This window comes from Candoia aspera, chromosome 2 (genome assembly GCF_035149785.1).
Source record: "Candoia aspera isolate rCanAsp1 chromosome 2, rCanAsp1.hap2, whole genome shotgun sequence".
NCBI lineage: Eukaryota > Metazoa > Chordata > Lepidosauria > Squamata > Boidae > Candoia > Candoia aspera.
In genome coordinates, this window is record NC_086154.1 from 244803952 (window position 1) to 244822143 (window position 18192).

Here is an 18192-nt window from a genome sequence, read left to right on the forward strand (position 1 = left end):
GTATTGCCAGTGAAAGATTTCGAATAATAAATCTAGCTAGTAAAAAGTGACTGAATTTGTAACTTAGACACTATGGTTCATATTCAAAGTGCCACCACAGATCAAAGTATACTGTGTACTATGCAAATAATATTTTAAGATGTTTGAAGAATTAGGCGAAGTTCACAGTTCCTGTTGGCTAGTAGCACAGCAATTCTTATATGAGGATGTATAGCAACTATATAGCAATTATCTTACATACAGACCCAGCTTGGTGTAGTGGTTAAGGTGCTGGCCTAGAAACCAGGTGGCTCTGAGTTCTAGTCCCGCTTAGGCATGAATGCCGGCCGGATGACCTTGGGCCAGTCACTCTCTCTCAGCCCAACTCACCTCACAGAGCCGTGGTTGTGGGGAAAATAGGAAGCAGGAGTATTAGGAATGTTTGTCGCCTTGAGTTACATATGGTATGTGCAATGTTGCAAAATCAAACTTTGGAATTCAACATGCCTATTTTCTGAGTTCAAAATGGCTGTTGGGCATTTGAAAGTTGCTTCACATTTGAAATGGACTGTTTCCCCCATTTTGGAGGTGTTTTGAGCTTGAAATGTTTCCAAAATGATCAGAACAGCTCATTTCAAATGCAGACCAACTGCTTCAAACTCAGTTGTTTTAAAAATCTGAATTCAAATGATTTTCCATAACACACATACAGGTTGTCCTCACTTCACCACCACACTGGCAACTTCGCTGCTAAGCGAGAAGTCATGTGACTGCAATGGGCTTACAACCTTGCTTCCACTGTGGTCGTTAAGTGAATCACCTGCAGTTGTTAAGCAAGACATCACGTCACCGCTACTTGCAGTTTTGCTGCCAGCTTCTCCATTAACTCTGCTTGTCAGAAGCCAGCTGTGAAGCATGCAAATGGACTGAAACCATGGGAAAGCTGCAACAGTCATGAATTTACTTTTCAGTGCCATCGTAACTTCGAACAGTGACTAAACAGGACAGTTGTTAAGTGAGGACTACCTGTATATACTTAGATTGTTTTGACAGACTTGAAGCAATTACACCCCCAGACAGGATCCCTGTTATTTAAAATAAATTGTCGAACACCGTAAGGATAAACTGATGAGTAAGTGGCACTGACCTCCTTTAATGTACCTTATGCCATAAGCCTACTATATATGTGTATATGTGTGCGCACGTGCGCTCATGCGTGCGCAAGCTCTCTAAATTCAACGGAGCTTTCTCGGTATTCCTTTTTCATGTGTGTGGTTTTTATATTAAACACCTATATCTTCCTACATTTAGGAAGCTGATACTGCTTTGTCTCCTATGAGCTCCTGTATATTCCCCACCAATTCCAAAAATACCCAGCAATCTCACTTGATAGAAGCTCTGGGCAGGCATGTTGTGTCCAGCTGTAGCATGTGTAATTCATACATCCAACTTTTCTCTGCAACTGTACATAATCAGGGAAGATTGGGATTTTGAGGTTTTTTTAAAAAATAGGAACTGTTACATAAATATTTTAAATAAATCCATGATAAGAGCTGTCCCTCAAGAAAGCTCATTGCAGCCTTATATTGCAGTTTTATGGAACCCAGGTGCCTGATAGCTTTCAAGAAATTCAAGGATTCTCTGGCAGATAAATAGGAAAAGCCACCTTTGGATCAAATAAGTATTAGCCTGGGGATTCACCCTGGGAAGTACTAGGAGCTGCTCTGGCAGAAAGCAAAATATTCCATGTTCAGGTGCATGTTCAACATCATTATCAAGCTGAGAATTTTCCTCTGTTCGGTTTTATTCTATAATGGAAACAAAGCCAGACTTAATACTCTCTATTAGGACTGGGTAAAATATTTCAAGCATGAAATATTTCAAGCTAAAATAGTTGTTTTGAAATTGAAATAGATTGTTCTGACCATTCAGGAAGTGCCTCACATACAAAATAAACCTGTCTCAAGTTCAAAATACTTCCAGAGTGGTCAGAACAATCTGTTTTGAATTTGAAACATTTTGGGCACCCTTATTATCTACAGTCTTCAAATTTTGTTTTTGGGGAAACACTTAAAGAGTATGGTCTCATAAGAGCAGTAGGAAAAAGGCAACTGTTACCTTGAGAACTATGTCAGAAGCCAATACTTCCTTTGTGCCTTGGATCTGTGCCCCAGCCTGTCTATAGTGGTCATCAGAAAACTTAGCAGCCTCTCCTGCGCTTGACTCCACAATAACATTAAAGCCCTGCTTAACCAGGGCTTGAACTCCAGCTGGTGACAAGGCAATCCTTTTCTCATTTTGAAAGATCTCCTTTGGAACACCTATAGTCAGGTCCTTATATGGAATACCTGTGAAGGCAGAAATATAAACACCAACTGAATTAATAGTTAGAAGCCTGAAAATTTTGTAACATCCTATGGAAAGGGCCATTTGCACAAGTCTTTTCTTAAAAAGCACTTAAATGCATCCTTGCTTCAAACATAATAGATTTCAGGAACACAGCCTAGAAGTTATGCACAACACTAAAAAAATATTTTACAATTTTCTTATTGTAGCCTTCCCCTACATGGCACATTCAAATTTATTTATTTATTTATTTATCATATTTATTCGCCACCCATCTCAAATAACGACAACTCCGGGAGGTTTACAAATGAATCAAAAGCATAAAAGATACAGTATAAAATATAAATATATAAAATATGAAATAGAAAATGGAAAATAGAAAATAGAAAATAGAAAATCCAAGGCAGTCTTAGTAAAATTTTCTGGGGCCACATCATGGTATCAACCACCCCCATGCTTGACTATCCCCCCTCTCACCCCAAGCAAGGTGGCATAACCACGTCTTAACTCCCTTTCTGAAGGCCAGGAGAGTGCGGGCCTGCCTCACCTCTGGAGGTAAGTTATTCCAAAGGGCAGGGTCCGCAGCAGAGAAGGGCCCCCTCCTGGACCCTGCCAATCGACAATCTCTCATGGACAGGGTCCGTAACATGCCCTCTCTATCTGACCTGGTGGGACGGGTCTATGTAATGGGGCTGAGGCAGTCCCTCAGGTAGCCTGGTCCCATGCCATGTAGGTCTTTACAGGTAATAACCAACACCTTGAATTGGACCTGGAAGCAGACTGGCATCCAATGCAGCTCACACAGCAAAGTTGTTATATGTGCCCTCTTTGGGGCTCCTAGGATTGCTTGCGCAGCCACATTCTGAACCAGCTGTAGCTTCCGGATACTCTTCAAAGGTAGCCCCATGTAGAGCGCATTGCAGTAGTCTATGCAGGAGATGACTAGGGTATGAGTGGCTGATCGGAAGGCCTCCAATCCATGAAGGGGCATAGCTGGTGCACAACACAAAGTTGTGCAAAGACTCCCCTGACCATGGCTGCCACCTGCTCTTCAAGCAGGAGCCGTGAGTCCAGGAGAACCCCCAGGTCACGCACCGGGTCTGTCTGGGGCAGTGCAACCCCATCCAGAACTAAAGGTGGTAAATTCTTGGACGCTAAGGGGCCCCCAGTCCACAGCCACTCCGTCTTACTAGGGTTCAGCTGAAGCCTGTTGTTCCCCATCCAGACCCCTACAGCCCCCAGGCACCGAGAGAGGGTGGACACAGCTTCACTTAAGTCACCCGGGATAGAGATGTATAATTGGGTATCATCAGCATATTGATGATATCTTATCCCATGGCGACGGATGATCTCACCCAGCAGTTTCATGTAGGTGTTAAAGAGGAGTGGAGAGAGTACCGAACCCTGCGGCACCCCACAAAGGAGGGACCGCGGGCTGGATTTCTTGCTCCCTATCACCACCGACTGGGACCGGCGCTGGAGGAAGGATGTGAACCAGCGCTGCCCACCCGCAACTCCCTCAGCTGACCCAAAAGGATACCATGGTCGATGGTATCGAAAGCTGCTGAGAGGTCAAGAAGAACAAGGATGGATGCACTGTCCCCCTCCCGCTTTCACCAGAGATCATCCAAAAATGCGACCAAAGCTGTTTGGGTTTCCAACTCTCATAATTCCTAATGACCACAGCCAACAAGAAATTGTATAAGAATGAATTTGCATTATCTTGCATCTCTCAGCATAGCAGTTTAAGTTCAATGGCTTTTATAATCTCCATGTCTTGCGCTATTCTCCCCTTATTCCATGGACAAAATATCTCAGCTACCTCCTAAGGCCAATTAGTTCATCTATGTCTAAAGTAGATCTGAAGCCATATTTCACTATTTATTTATTTATAGAATTTATATGACCGCCCATCTCACACAGTGATCCTAGGCAGCTCACAATAACCAATAAAAACAGAACACCGCTTCCCACCAGGTACCAGACTAATCAAACTATTACCTCCTGACTCAACCCCATCCTAGCCCAATGCTTGGGGGAACCAGGACTTCATGGCCTTCCAGAAGGCTAAAAGTGTAGGTGCCCCTCAAATCTCAGGTAGAAGACTACTCCAAAGGGCTGGGTGGTTACACAGAAAGTGTGCCTCCGAGTCCCATTAGATGACAGCATTTAAGGGAAGGGACCTAAAGCATACAATCAAAGTTTGAGATTCTATCAACATCGAGGTAGCCCCAAATACTGTGAAAGCTATTCTTGACTCACATACATGATAACCTTCCTAGGGTGCTAAAAGTTATGAAGCAGGCATGGACAATTCTTTAGCAGCTGTGAGTTTCATTTAATTGTGGGGGGGAGAGATGGTGGAGAGGTAGGGACGGAAAGGTCCATAATTGATGAAGCCATATAACAGATCTGGGCAAAGCCAGGCTTTTGCTTTCCAACTGGGGTTGGCAGTTTTATTTTGTTTTTTTAGCTTACACTTTAATATTCCATGTTTGCCATCTCAAAATGTCAGTTTTGAACAAAAAGTAGAGAGGCTCTGGGGTCCACAAATGGGGCTCCAAAGATATGAGTTACCCACTCATGCTATTCATATTCTTTTAAGTACAACTCTCCCTGTGAAGGTTCAAATTAATTTGTGGCAGTACAAGTACATATTAAAACTCTCCTGTCTACACGCTTGGAAATAGCCTTTACAAGCATGAGAGAGGTTAAGCACGCCTTGAAGCCAACAGATGCATCAGATAGCCCAACTACATATACATGATTAAAGCTCAGGAATTAATGGTTGTGAATCAACATCTACTTATTAGCACTGCTGGCTGTACGCTAATTTCTGCTCTGTCTCCTTTGAAAAGGCAGATACAGAATGCATGATGTTTAACAGTAGCCAGTTCCATTGAAGAAGCAAGTACATAGTTCCCCTAATTCTATTATCTTTCCCCAAAAGGAAAGTCCCAGCACAAATTGTAGACTAGATAAGCATAAACAGAGTAGAAAACAACAGTGAGAACTGCAGCTATCACATATGTAGGGATCCACCCTGCAATATTAATTAATTCATTCATTCATTCATTCAATTTAGCCACTGCCCATCTCCCCCAAAGGGGGGACTCTGGGCGGTATACAACAAAAACATTAAAATACTCCAATAAATATAAATACAAATATGACATAAATTTAAGTACAATAGAAAGCCCAGATGACAGTAGCAGTTGGAATATGAGCACCATCATGGGGTACCACTTGCTTATAGGAGACATTTACCATTGAGCATTCACTTTTCTGAACCAAGTGTCAGCCTGTATCCACAGAAGCAGGGAAACACTACTGCCACTGCAGAATTTTTATTCACATGTTGATAAATTCAGCATTACTAGTTAATTAAGCCAGGCAATAAGAATTAACAACCTCCTAGGAAGAAGCTCAAGTTTCTTCAGAGCTGTACATTAAGCATGTATTTATTAGTATAACTGAAAAAGTAGAAAAGTCCACTTTCTCACCCAATCTAATTTTACTCCAAAATTCAAGCAGCAATGTTATATATACTCAGGATATTACTGTGCAGATTCCCAATACCACAACTTCCCTAAGATATTCTTCTTGTTTGGCAAAATTTCTGGAAGACACCTGTTGGAGAAGACTGCCTTACAACTGCAGTAGTATAAGTGTTCTGTGTAGGCAATGCACTTTTAAATATGCCATTCTCATAATATTTCCTCACAAATATGTTTGATGCATACTAGTATCAATCTTTTCTATTAGATCCCATTCCAGCTTGTACATGATACCAAAAAATTAGATTCAGTCCTGTAGACAAAATAAATTGAACTCATACAATATTTTACAGTCAGCCAAATTTTCTATTCAACAATGTACTAATCTTCCCCTGTCCTATCAGGAAAAGAAAAAGACAGAAATATATTTCTTTGAAGAATGAGGCAGAGACCTTCTCACAGCAACAAAGGCGGTAATTTTTGTAATGTAACAAGCCAAAAACAGATACTGAAGTTATTCCTGTTTGGTTCAGCAGGAACCCCACTTAACTGTGTTGCATTATTTACAAAGCTAACATTAACATGATATAAAAACCAAAGCCATTAAAAATAAAGATAAAAACTGGGTTTTTTTCTGGGAATGAATCCAATTAATAAACCTCAGTTACTCTTAATATCTCACAATTAAGCAGAAAACCAATACAGAACTGAAAGGAAGGCAGGCAAGCAGCTGGCTGTGTTGACCCTCATGAACTCCTTTAGTGGCTTCCACAAGAGAAGAGTAGACACACTAAGCCAGACTTAGCCCTTTATATGAATGATGAGGATTCTAAACTAAGAGATCTATAAAAGAGATTGTTGCAAAGACTACTCATTAAGGTAGTCTTTGCACTAAGGTGAGGAATAAAACTGCAAAACGTGTACCTCATTATTGGTTTACTATATCAACAGCTCTAGAAGCTGCTGCTCATCTTTTTTCAGAGTTCTGCAGAAAGAGAAGGAAATAGCCTAATAGAGCGAAATGAAATGAAGACAAAAGAATGCAATGAATAACATGGAGGAAACAGATATTAAACACACATTCTTGCAGTCAAATATACCTACATTTCAAAGGAAACAGACCTATTTAAAAAATACACAAACACACAGTTTTCAATATAAACATATCACATAAAGAGCTGAAGCAACAGAACAGAGGTAAAAAGTGAAAGAAAAGGAAGAAGAAAATTTAAGTGTGGAGCCCTTGATACTCAGCTTGGTTGTTTGCTTGCAGATATTTCATTACCCAAGTAGGTAACATTAGCAGCACTGATGATGTTACCTAGTTAGGTAATGAAATGCCTGCAAGCAAACAGCCAAGCCCAGAGAGCACCAAGGACTCCACAGTTCAACCCTGAGCTACAAATATTCTCTTCTATTGGAAAAGTTTAGGGCAGCTATGGAGGCTGGCAATCAGCCCCTGGATGAATGGTAGGCTTACATAAACTCCAAAAGTAATCACAGATCTTGAAAGCTATAAAAGAACTGCAGGTTGGTTGCTAGTGGTAACGAATAAAAATGAATTTCATACACCACTTCATTAGAAGGCTAATTGAAACTACAGTTCCTCCAACATAACAACTTTCAGGTGGGTCAGAATGTAACTCTCACTGCGCCAGACAATATAGCCATTGATTTTTCTGACCGGAGATAATGTATGCCTACATCATACAATGTATGCCTAAAGGGCAACTGGAGAGGGAGGCTGCTTTATTTCAACTATTCTAAAATGAATGTAGGTGCAACCAAAACAGGCAAATAATATAACTATTGAGCAGGAAATGCCTCCATCAAGAATAATTGGATAGTTAATATGGTGCTTGTGGGCACCAATGAGCCACAAGTACCATCTTTGGTGCCCACCTCTCCCTGCCTCACCTAACTTAATAAATACTCTTTTAACTGGAAAAATATATAAATAGAAAGCTAGTATTCTAAGAACAAAGCACCAGCATATTTATTTGTAAACTGTCTTTGGGTCCCACAGCAGAAGCACTGGAATAGGAGAAAATGTTCTGGAGATCTCATTTAACAACTGGTAAAAGAGGGTTGCATGGTTTGCCCTGTCCACTGTGGCAATCATTTGGGGAAGAGGCAAGTCTTCCAAGGAGCCATTTTGTGAATGTACCCACTGTATACTCTCAAAATTCTAAATGAAATTCTCAGTGCAAAAAGTGCCTTTCCTTGAAGTTATCAGGGGTTTTTTTCTTTGTTTTGTGGATAATTCACCTTGATCCTGAACTTTTCATATTAGCCACTGGCAAAGATGAAGTATTAATATTTCCTGCACCATTTAATTACTGAAAATCCCATGTTTCTCTTTTTCCAAAAAAAAAAGGAAGCAGAGTACCCATTTCAAAACCCTAGTACAGTATATCATTAATTTTCACTCTCATTTTACTCTCCAAGACTTTTATTTGAGCTATTCTTAATCACTGAGAGCCACCATTCCGCCACCTCGTGCCATGTGCCAAACTTCAAGGAAGACGATCTCCAGACAGGCACACTTCCAGACATTTTAAGCATATGTGTAAACATGTCGTTCAGTGATTTAATCAGAAGAAAATGACACCAATTTTTTTTTCTTCTGGCTACAGAATGTAAATGCTCTTCAAAGAAAACAATTACTTTTTACAAAGCAAATATGCTCTAATGGCTGAAGTGGCTATTATAGTTACAGAATTTTACAACAATTAAAAGTGGGTTTTGCTGACTTTTGTTCTGGAATTCTGTATCTACCTGCTGGTACTCAATACCAAACTATTCTTCAGCAATTTCACCAGCTCTGTACTGCACAGTTGAATTCCCTTTTTTCAGGATTACACATTGCACTCCTCAATGCACTATGACTAGGAAAATGCCGTGACTTCTCAATAATATGGTTTCCCCCAAATTCTTTGATTGTTCATTAAAACATCAATATCAGGCACTCTATCAGTCTGTCAAGATTCTTCAGCATTGTTTTTTGCAGAAAACATCACCAATGTCTCAGCTTTTTTTTTTTTGCACCCTGCACAAGCACTGCCACAATTTTCTGTTTCTTCTATCCCTAGATTATACTGCCAATTTATGACAAATCAATTGACTTTCACTCATGCAATTATTTCTCATGAATTTTTGGTCTTTATACTGAGAGACAAAATACAGAGGTTAAGTTCTATGCGACTCAACGTATTTATCATGGCCCTAAAGCCCAAAGGATGAACCAAACATGCAGGTATATGCAGACACATGTAAACAGAGGCCTGAAAACTTCAGCTTTTACTTCAAAAGGATGATACTCCTTAACATATTCTCTCTGCCTCCAATTGGTATCCCATATCAATATTGGGCTGTCAAAACAATCAGATATGTGTCTGATTTTGTAATGGTATGTGGGAAAGACCTTGGAAGATGGGGCAAAGAGATGCTACCAAGGGAATGGTCAGATAAGAAACAGCATAGCCCACAGCTAGATAACGGGCAGGACAAGAGGCTCAGAAGACACCCTCCCTAGTTTCTTGAGCTATAAAGGAGATGGGGGATTGTACTTTCATACTTGCAATATTCTGTCAATGTAGTTTTACAATAAAGTAGAATTATCTCATCCAGCTGTGATTCCTATCTGGTCTGCCCCATGAGGCTGACAGATTTGAAGAAAACTGATAGACAGTAAGATACAGCATTACAGGACTTAGAAGTCTATTTGGACAAGTAATAAGTCATAATCAGATAGTCACATTAAGGACCTTCCTTTATACAAACTTTACTTTAATACAGTGCCTTGAGTGTTGGAGTAGTTTTCCAAAATGTATGAAGCCATGAGGCCTTTGTTATATTTCTTATGGAGTTCTTATTATTTAAAAAATACCTAGGAAAGACTTCATAGTACATATCTGAATATATTCTGTATTAGCAAAATATAATCTCCAAGACATCACTGATTTAATAAACAAGTTGAGAGCTTGCAATCTAGTGAGCATGAAGTTTTCATAGCCAAGAGCCAACCCTCCACATTCAAAAGAGTTTCCACCATTCCCTCCAACTTACTATCTCAGAGAATTGCTTAACACAACAACAATAAAAAAGTGATGTCTATAATTTTATATAAATGCATTCAGACTGGATACGTTATACTGTTTTTTAACTGACTAACATTACATATTCAAACACCATTAAGAGCACTAACAGCACACAGTACTATATGAACAAAAATGACATACTGTCAAGTTCGTCATTGCAATGTTCACTGTACATCGTAACGTTTCGCATGCCATGGTGCTGACGCGCGTTCTGGTTGGGAGGGAGCTGCTGGGAGACCTTGTACCAGGCTTTCTTTTCATGGGGATGGAATGTGTTTGGGTTATCATTTGTGTTCAAGGTCCTTTTTACCCGTTGATTAGCAGAACGCGTTAGGAGCACCTGGGATGGGGAATTTGAAACAGCTGAACGAGGGGGGAGGGATCACATTCGCACCGAGGGTTTTTAGTTTGTATTTGGCATGCTTTTGCTCATTCTCAGCTTTCTTTGTGATTGCTTACTATGCTTAAATAAATCAGATATTACCAAGCTCCTGCTTGAGAGTCTGTGAGTGTTTTGGGATAGGCAACCGTTACGCATACTTCCTATTGCAAAAGACAAGGCCACACATGTTAGGAACTGTAGTGTCTTCTCTGCTGGGACTCCAACTCTTTGAAGTACTGATAGCTGCAGTCCCAATGCATCTGGGAATAGATTGGGGAAGGCAATAAATGGGAGTAGAAAGATGAATTAACACTTTTCTAGGTCCCATGCCAAAATATATAAATCACTTAAAAACATGTGTGTGGAAGAACGTGCTCTGTGAAATTCTGCCACTGCAGACTAAATTGTAAAACATGCATGGACACATGCCCATTACATTAATTCAGGAGACAGTCTTATCAGTCTGTTGCTTTACCAGCTTTGTTATAAACTGGTTTGTGTAATGCATCTAAAAGCCATTCATCTAAAAACTGTTCTAGACAACTAAGTAAAAGAGCAGTTAATTCACACACACATTTCTAAAGCGCAATTCCATACTTTCAAGGAGAACTGTTATCTTAGTTAGCAAGGTACCAGTTGTTACAATAAAAGGACAAGTGCTTATATAGTACAGGGAGCATCTGAAGGACATGCATTAATGCGGGCCAGGGCTCTTGAATGAAAGGTTTTGTTCTACATGCTAATTCTGAAATGCAGTGTTTTGTTTTCCTCTGAGAGTACATCACTACTATTATAAGAAAGAAATAAAGAGATACAAGTAGACAGTAGAGTAATAGTTCTCATAAAGTCCTATTTATTCAGATTCTACATTTCCTCCAGAGCACCAGGTGACATATAAAGCACCTTCTTTACCATTTCTTCAGCCACACACAAAAAAGTGTGAGATTGATGAATACTGAGTGGTCAGTTTCCATGGCTGAGTGTGAACTTGAACCCGACTGTCGCCAGTCTTACCCCAGGTCCTTAACTGCTATACAAGCAGTTCTCATAAACTATAATGTACTTGGTTTGGGTTTGGTAGAGCTGGAATGTGAACTTAGGCACTAAATTATGAATTACAAGTTTCTGTCTTATGTGAACCAAATCAAATCAATGTTCTTTTCAAAAAGCCATGGTTTAGAACAGTGTACAAATCCTTTGTATTAAAACTTTTTTTTGGAGAAGAAAAAAACATATATATACATCAATATTTTAATAAAACATACAGCTCACCATCATAGATTATTTTTTGCTCTCATATTTTTCTACTGTTTCTTTTCTAATTCAAAATAAACTAAACAGATGCTAGCACAGAATCTGAACAGGCAACAATCAGATCAACAAATGAGTATTGGCAAAGACTATATGCACACACACCCAGCTTAGTATCCTCCAAGCTAGTCTTCTGGACTGAGATAGGGTGAAGGATCACTGCAATTGCTGTAGGTCACTAATGTCTATTATTCAATTACTTCTGCAGTTGGCTTCTGCAGATGGAACGCTGGAAGTACTACGTTGCTTTTTCTCTAGGGTGTAAATGGCTAGGCTTTTCACATCCACTCCTTTAGTGTGATGGGTGAACCCAGTTTCAAAATCTCTGTTAGAACAGAGCTAAAATCTACTGCTTATCTTTAGTAACTATGATTCCTGTAGAACACAGTTGAATCCTGGATTCTTTCTCTTTGTTATATTAGTAGTGTGATAGAACGCTGGAAGGCCAGAAGAAGGTATTGGGAATTGCCTTTGTGTGTTTTAACACCAGATAGAATTAAACTGAAATCATGAAAAGCAGTTACATACCTGGTTTGATAGCTGCTTTACACCAGAGAACCTGGTGGGTAAGGAATGTCCGCAAGCATGGTGTCTTCACAGTCTTCACCTTGTGACACATCACATTGTTGAAAAGGGGACTGGAGAAATTAGTAACAACCGTACGTAGGATGCCTGCCATATTGCCCAAATCCAGCAAGCAAGATTACACCTTAGGAAGCTGAGCAGCTGCCCTGCTGTATACAAAAAACATTTCCAATTTTAGCAAATAATGACACTTGAAACTTGAAAAGTGTGTATGTTGCTGAAAAGAAGCCCAGTTTGGGGTTACAAAATAGACTTGGATTTTAAAATCTTTGACAAGGTCTGTGATCTTTTGTCCGTAAATATATAGCATTTAGTAATCCTTTTAGATACACACCTTGAGAACATGTACAGAATATTGCAGCAAAAGTACAACAAAGATTGTATTTCATCATGACTTCGATGCAATGTTAAAATTTAAGCTAATATATACACAATTATGTAGTTGTAAATCCATCTTATCTGAACAGGAGAGTTGGTAGGGGACATATTCTTCAAGTACAAATTCAAGTATAGTTCAATCCCCATCATTTTCAAGTAAAGGTAGGAAAGAATGGTACCTGAACTTGAGATTTCCCACTAATTTTCAGTAAGTGAAAACCAAGAGTGATTCATGATGGATAGATGGATGGATATGAAGTTGCATTTTTTCAGAGATTAAGACCGAATTTTCATATTTAAATTACTTAAACAACTGCACCTCAAAAGCAAGTGCAACAATTTAAGGTATCAAAAGAGTGCTTGTTGGTTTAGCTTCCACAAACGAATATGGACAAAATAGTAAAGAATGCCACATTATCAACTAGTGACATACTTCAAAATGGGTATTTTATCTATTTAGGAATGGGATTAAATGTCATTATTACTCTAAACTGAGGATATTTGGTTATCTACCTGGACTGCAGATAACCCAAAACCTTGAAAATAAAAGTAGCAAGATTAAGCAAATTGCAACCATGAAAACAAAGGCTGACAAACAACAGGAAGAATTTTTAAAAACACAAATTATACATAGGTGGTAGCCAATGGCACAGATCTGTTAAGCTATACCCAATTCTAAAGTAAGGTTACACAACTGTCAATGCAGGTATTTCATAATATGCACAGTAATTAGAATCTTCATTGCTGGAACAGTTAGCACATTTTAAATCTAACCATGGGAACATTCAAAAGATTTAAAAGTGGAGTCTAGCATTCCAAGGTACTCATACCCACAGGAAGTTCATACAATACAAAAGCCAGTGTAATACTAAACTAATAAAAGATTTACTTTTTGGATAATGTATATAGCAACAACTATTGCATATTTAGCAACACACAGGAACCATATCTATTTTCCTACTTATTAGAAATCCTAAATTTAAAAAAATCACTAGAGCATTGAAAAAATGCAGAACTATTCTAAGTTTTCAAAGTAACTGGAATCATGGACAACATTTTGGTAATATTTTCATTTTAAAGATGAGCTCCCTGGAAGCTGCTTCCTATTATGAAGCTACCCAACTACAGTGAGGTACAGTAATAGTATTTCAACTATAAATATGTGTGTAACCATTTCCAGCACCAGCATGAACAGTTTCTAAGGAAACTGCTATAAATAGAAAACACTAACAGTGAGAAACAGACTTATGCCACGTACTCAGACATTCAGAACACATATTCTTTCCAGCAAAGGGAAAATTAACATCATTTGTGGTGCTCTATGCCCTCAAGGGTGACAAGCTGGCAGATAAAAGAGTTCCCTTAAATCAATAACCCACATTAGTGCCCTGGCTAACGAGGCATTACCAAGTCTTCAGGAAATGCAGGAAGCTGAATTCTCCATTCATTAGGAAGCTCCAAATCCCTGTCTGCTAAAGACAAGGCTGTGCATAATCTGCCCCAGACGTAGATGATTGGATACAGTTCCTGTCAATCTCCAACCGGAGTCAAGTTCATTCATTGAGTAAAGGACTTGTGAAAGCTGTCTTAGCCTGTGAACTTTTAACTTACAAGCAGTCTGCTGTCACTGTCCAATCTGCTTCAAGGAGCCCTACTTTTTACACATCAGACGTTTCGGCCTCTTTTAAATCTTTAATCCATCATCTTTAATCCATCCACTGATATAAAAATAAAATGATTTTTCCCCCGCTTTTGGAGCTATTTGGAATGCACCTGTAAATTTTAAATTAATTTTCTAATCATGGGGTTTAAATACTTAAAACATTTGGTTTCTCTTTACTTCAATAGCTTACTTTAGATGGTATAATAGAGTACCATCTAGAGCCCATCTTCAGGAATCCTCGAACAGTATTTTTTAAACATTGATAACTAGATTCCCAAAAGGGTTTTCTAAAGCTTTACAGCAACCATTTCTTATTTTTCTTCTTTCCTATGCTGTACAATCCTGGCATATACATAGCATTTTTAAAGAAGTCTTCCAGCCAATTCTGAACATCCCAGTTAAGACAGGGATGGATACAGCAATTACTGTAAATTTATACTGCTAATTCTTGGTCATGAGATGTGTATACCTAAAGCACTAAAAATTACTGGCAGAAATAGACCTAATTACATTTCCCTGGTTTGCATCTGATGCAAGATACACATTTTCTTTTCCTGTTTCATTGGGGTACACTGTCTGCAATGAGTGAAAGCATGAACTATCTGCACTAGGTCTGAATATCAGAAGTAGGTTGAAATCCAAGACAGATTCAGACTTCTACAAAGGCATCCTCAAAAGTACAGGCAGTCCTTGCTTAACGACCACAATTGAGACCAGACTTTTGGTTGCTAAGTGAAGCAGTTATTAAGCAAATCCAACCCAATTTTACGATCTTTTTGCAGCGGTCATTAAGCAAATCACCATGATTATTAAGTGAAACACGTGATCGTTATGTGAATCATGTGGCTCCCCACTGATTTAGCTTGCCAGAAGCCGGCCAGGAAGGTTGAAAATGGCAATCACATGTCCACAGGATGCTGTGACAGTCATAAATGCTAACCAGTTGCCAAGCACCCAAACTGTGATCACGTGACGGTGGGGACACTGTGACAGTCATAAGTGTAAGCACTGGTTATAAGTCAGTTTTTTCAGCACCATCATAAGTCTGAACCATCACTAAATGAATGGTCATTAAGTGAGGACTACCTGCATTATGCACGTAAGTATGGTCCACCTTTTAACATCTTCCAAAGACATTTTGACAGGTGTGCCTCTATGACAGTTTCACAGACAGTATTCATTAAAGCAGGATTTAAAAGAGATCTTACTAATAATGTAATGGGCACCCTCCAGCATTCATCTCAAAACTTAAGAGGGAGGGGTGTGACTCCCTAGACCAGCGTTGTCAACCTCAGCAATTTTCAGATGTGTGGACTTCAACTCCCAGAATTCCCCAGCCAGCATGGGGGTTGAAGTCCACACATCTGAAAGTTGCTGAGGTTGAGAACAGTTGCCCTAGACTCAAAACTGTTGAAACGATGTGGAAAACACACAGTCCTAAGTCATTGTTTCAAACCTCTTCCCACAGCCCCTTCTACTCATTGTGCTAAAAAGCCTCACTAAATCTTGGCTGATAGAACTCCGAGACTCAGCCAAGGTCATCGCCACCATTCCCACTGCACGTTTGACCTCCACATAACAGAACACCACTGTGTTTGACTTTAGTTGCCCTCTGTCAGGGAGAAAAACTTATTAATTCCTTTCTTTTCCAGGGTTTTTTTTTTTTGCAATATGCAACATTCACTGATTCAACTGCACGCAGATTCCTGCTATCTTTGGTTTTCTTCTTCCGCTCCCCACCTACCGAAATAACTTTTCTTTCCTTAGAAGGCACGCCGATTTTTACATATCGGGAGCCTGCCCGCGGAAAATTCCTACTCTCCGCACGCGCCTGGGGGTGCCAGACCTCTGCACCCCGCAGCCCAGCTAGGAGGCCCGACGCGCCCCAGAGATCCCCACCGAGCCCGAGCGGGTTTCTCCAAAGAGCTTAGCAGCCAAGCTCCGCTTCTTGCACCGTGAAAGGCGCTTCCTCACGAGAAGATCGATCCCCGCCTCCGGCAGCAGCATCCACTGACTTCCAACAAGGAAGCAAGCCTGGGAAGCAGCTGTTTCGTTTCCCTCTGCAACTTGGGGGGGGGGGCAGCGTCGCCGCAGGTTTGCCACCCCTCCTTTGCCCAAACCCGCATTGCCGTGCGCGTGAACGGCAAGTGGCCCGGCAACGGGACAACTAACCTCTTTGTCTCGCGCTCGGTCCCAGCCAGGAGACGGCTGGGCTTTTCCTGCCCGCTCCCCCGCCCGTCCCTCTCTCGCGGGCGCTTGGCTACAGCGGTGGGCGATACAACGAGGGCGAGGGAAATCCTCCAGAACGCCTCCGGGCTGCCTGCTCGCAGGGTGGCCCTCGCGCGGGGCATTAAAGGGCGAACCGCTCCCACCCCAGGGCAACCGCAGCGAGCAACGGTCCGCGACAGGCCGCCTCCCCTCCCGGAAGCGCACAAACAGGGAGAGACCGAGCACCTACCTACCACCTCTGCGTCCTGCCTTGCAAACGCGGCGGCGCTGACCTCCCCGACTCGCCCGAGCCGGCTCGAGACGGGAAGCCGAGGGCCGAGCCAGCGCGAGGCCCGGGCCAAGAGGGCGGGGCGGGGCGGGGCGGGGCGGGGCGGGCGGGCGCGAGCCTCCCGCAACGCGGGGCTGGAGGGAGGCTGGTTGGGACTGGAGCGCCTCCTACCCTGAGCGAGCTGGAAAGAGCGGGGAGGGGACTTCACGCTCCTTCAAAGCGAGGGGGCGGCAAAGGGTCTGCGGGCACGTGACGGCGCCGACGGCTTTGCGCCCGCTCGCGTGCGCATGGGCTCGCCCTGCCGTTTGCAGAGCGAAAGCGGGGAGAAGCGCTTAGGTCTGTCTCCGTCTTTGCCGTAGGGTACGAACTGGCTTCCTCGGGGAAGACTTAAGGAGGGAGACGCTTCTCTGGGTCATGCAGGGGCGGGACCGCTCCAGGCATTTCTGTTCCCCTTTCTCTTTCTGCAGACCGGGCAGGGTCCGAAAAGCTTGAAGTGTTTCCACCCAGCGCCTTGTGGTTTGCTTTTGGTTCAGCCCGAACGCTATGTGGGAATCCGGAGACTATGGCATACTCAACAAGCCATAGTTTGAAAAACCCTCCTTCTTGTGACGTGTGATGCCGTTCGTTAGCCAGGCTATTTAGGGGCTAATGGAGCGCTTTTAAAGCACAACAGTTTGAGAAAAGCTGATTTATTACAGAATCATGACTACCACGTTAAAAATAATGTTTCAGAAAGAAGTATCAAAAATTCATTGCCAATTTTTCCAACTGAATGTGAAACCCAGGTTGAAAGTGTCGCTTTTTTAAATTGTTTTTCTGTGGTGTGTGTGACCCAAATAAGATTATTTTCTCCCCTCCTAGTATTAACATGTTCAGAGATTATTGACCCACTTTCCTAATGGAGTCCTAGCTTTAGCTGAGAACTGAAAAAATAACTCTAAAGCTGCCAACCTTTGAACTGATAAAGTGCTGTGATTATATGGATTGTGCTTATGCCACTGGGGAACCTGAAATAATAAATGGTTTATATAAATAAACCTTGATATGTTGTTTTTTTACACAAGCCAGAAACCATGCACATTCCAGTGACTGGAGCAAGCATGTAATATGCTAAGTCAGAATTAGGCAAACTACATTGTTGCTTCTCACTACAGGTAGTCCTCACTTAACAACCATTTGTTGAGTAACAGTTCGGACTTAAAATGTTGCCAAAAAAACCAACTTGCAATCAGTCCTCACGCTTATGACTGCCCCACTGGCCCCACAGTCACATGATCACAATTTGGGCACTTGGCAACCAGTTCGCATTTATGACTTACAGCATCCTGTGGTCACATGATCACCATTTTTGACCTTCCTGGCTGGCTTCTGGCAAGCAAAATCAATGGGAATGTCATTCACTTAACAACCATGTGGTTTGCTTGATGCCCGTGATGATTCACTTAACACCTGCT

General features: G+C 41.3%; 1 protein-coding gene across 2 annotated transcripts in view; it reads right to left on the minus strand.

The window, feature by feature from the left end:
* Nucleotides 1-16817, minus strand: part of NNT (nicotinamide nucleotide transhydrogenase) — a 62196-nt gene extending 45379 nt beyond the window's left edge. Inside the window, exons 1-3 of one of the 2 annotated variants that reach the window (XM_063295697.1) lie at nt 16704-16817; nt 12144-12349; nt 2098-2327 (exon numbers count right to left, since the gene is read on the minus strand). In XM_063295697.1, the coding sequence (XP_063151767.1) occupies nt 2098-2327; nt 12144-12294 (381 nt within the window). In that variant the 5' untranslated portion in view covers nt 12295-12349; nt 16704-16817. Of the gene's footprint in view, nt 1-2097; nt 2328-12143; nt 12350-16699 lie in introns of both variants that reach the window. The other variant, XM_063295698.1, reaches the window with a different exon arrangement.
* Nucleotides 16818-18192: the final 1375 nt, after the last annotated feature.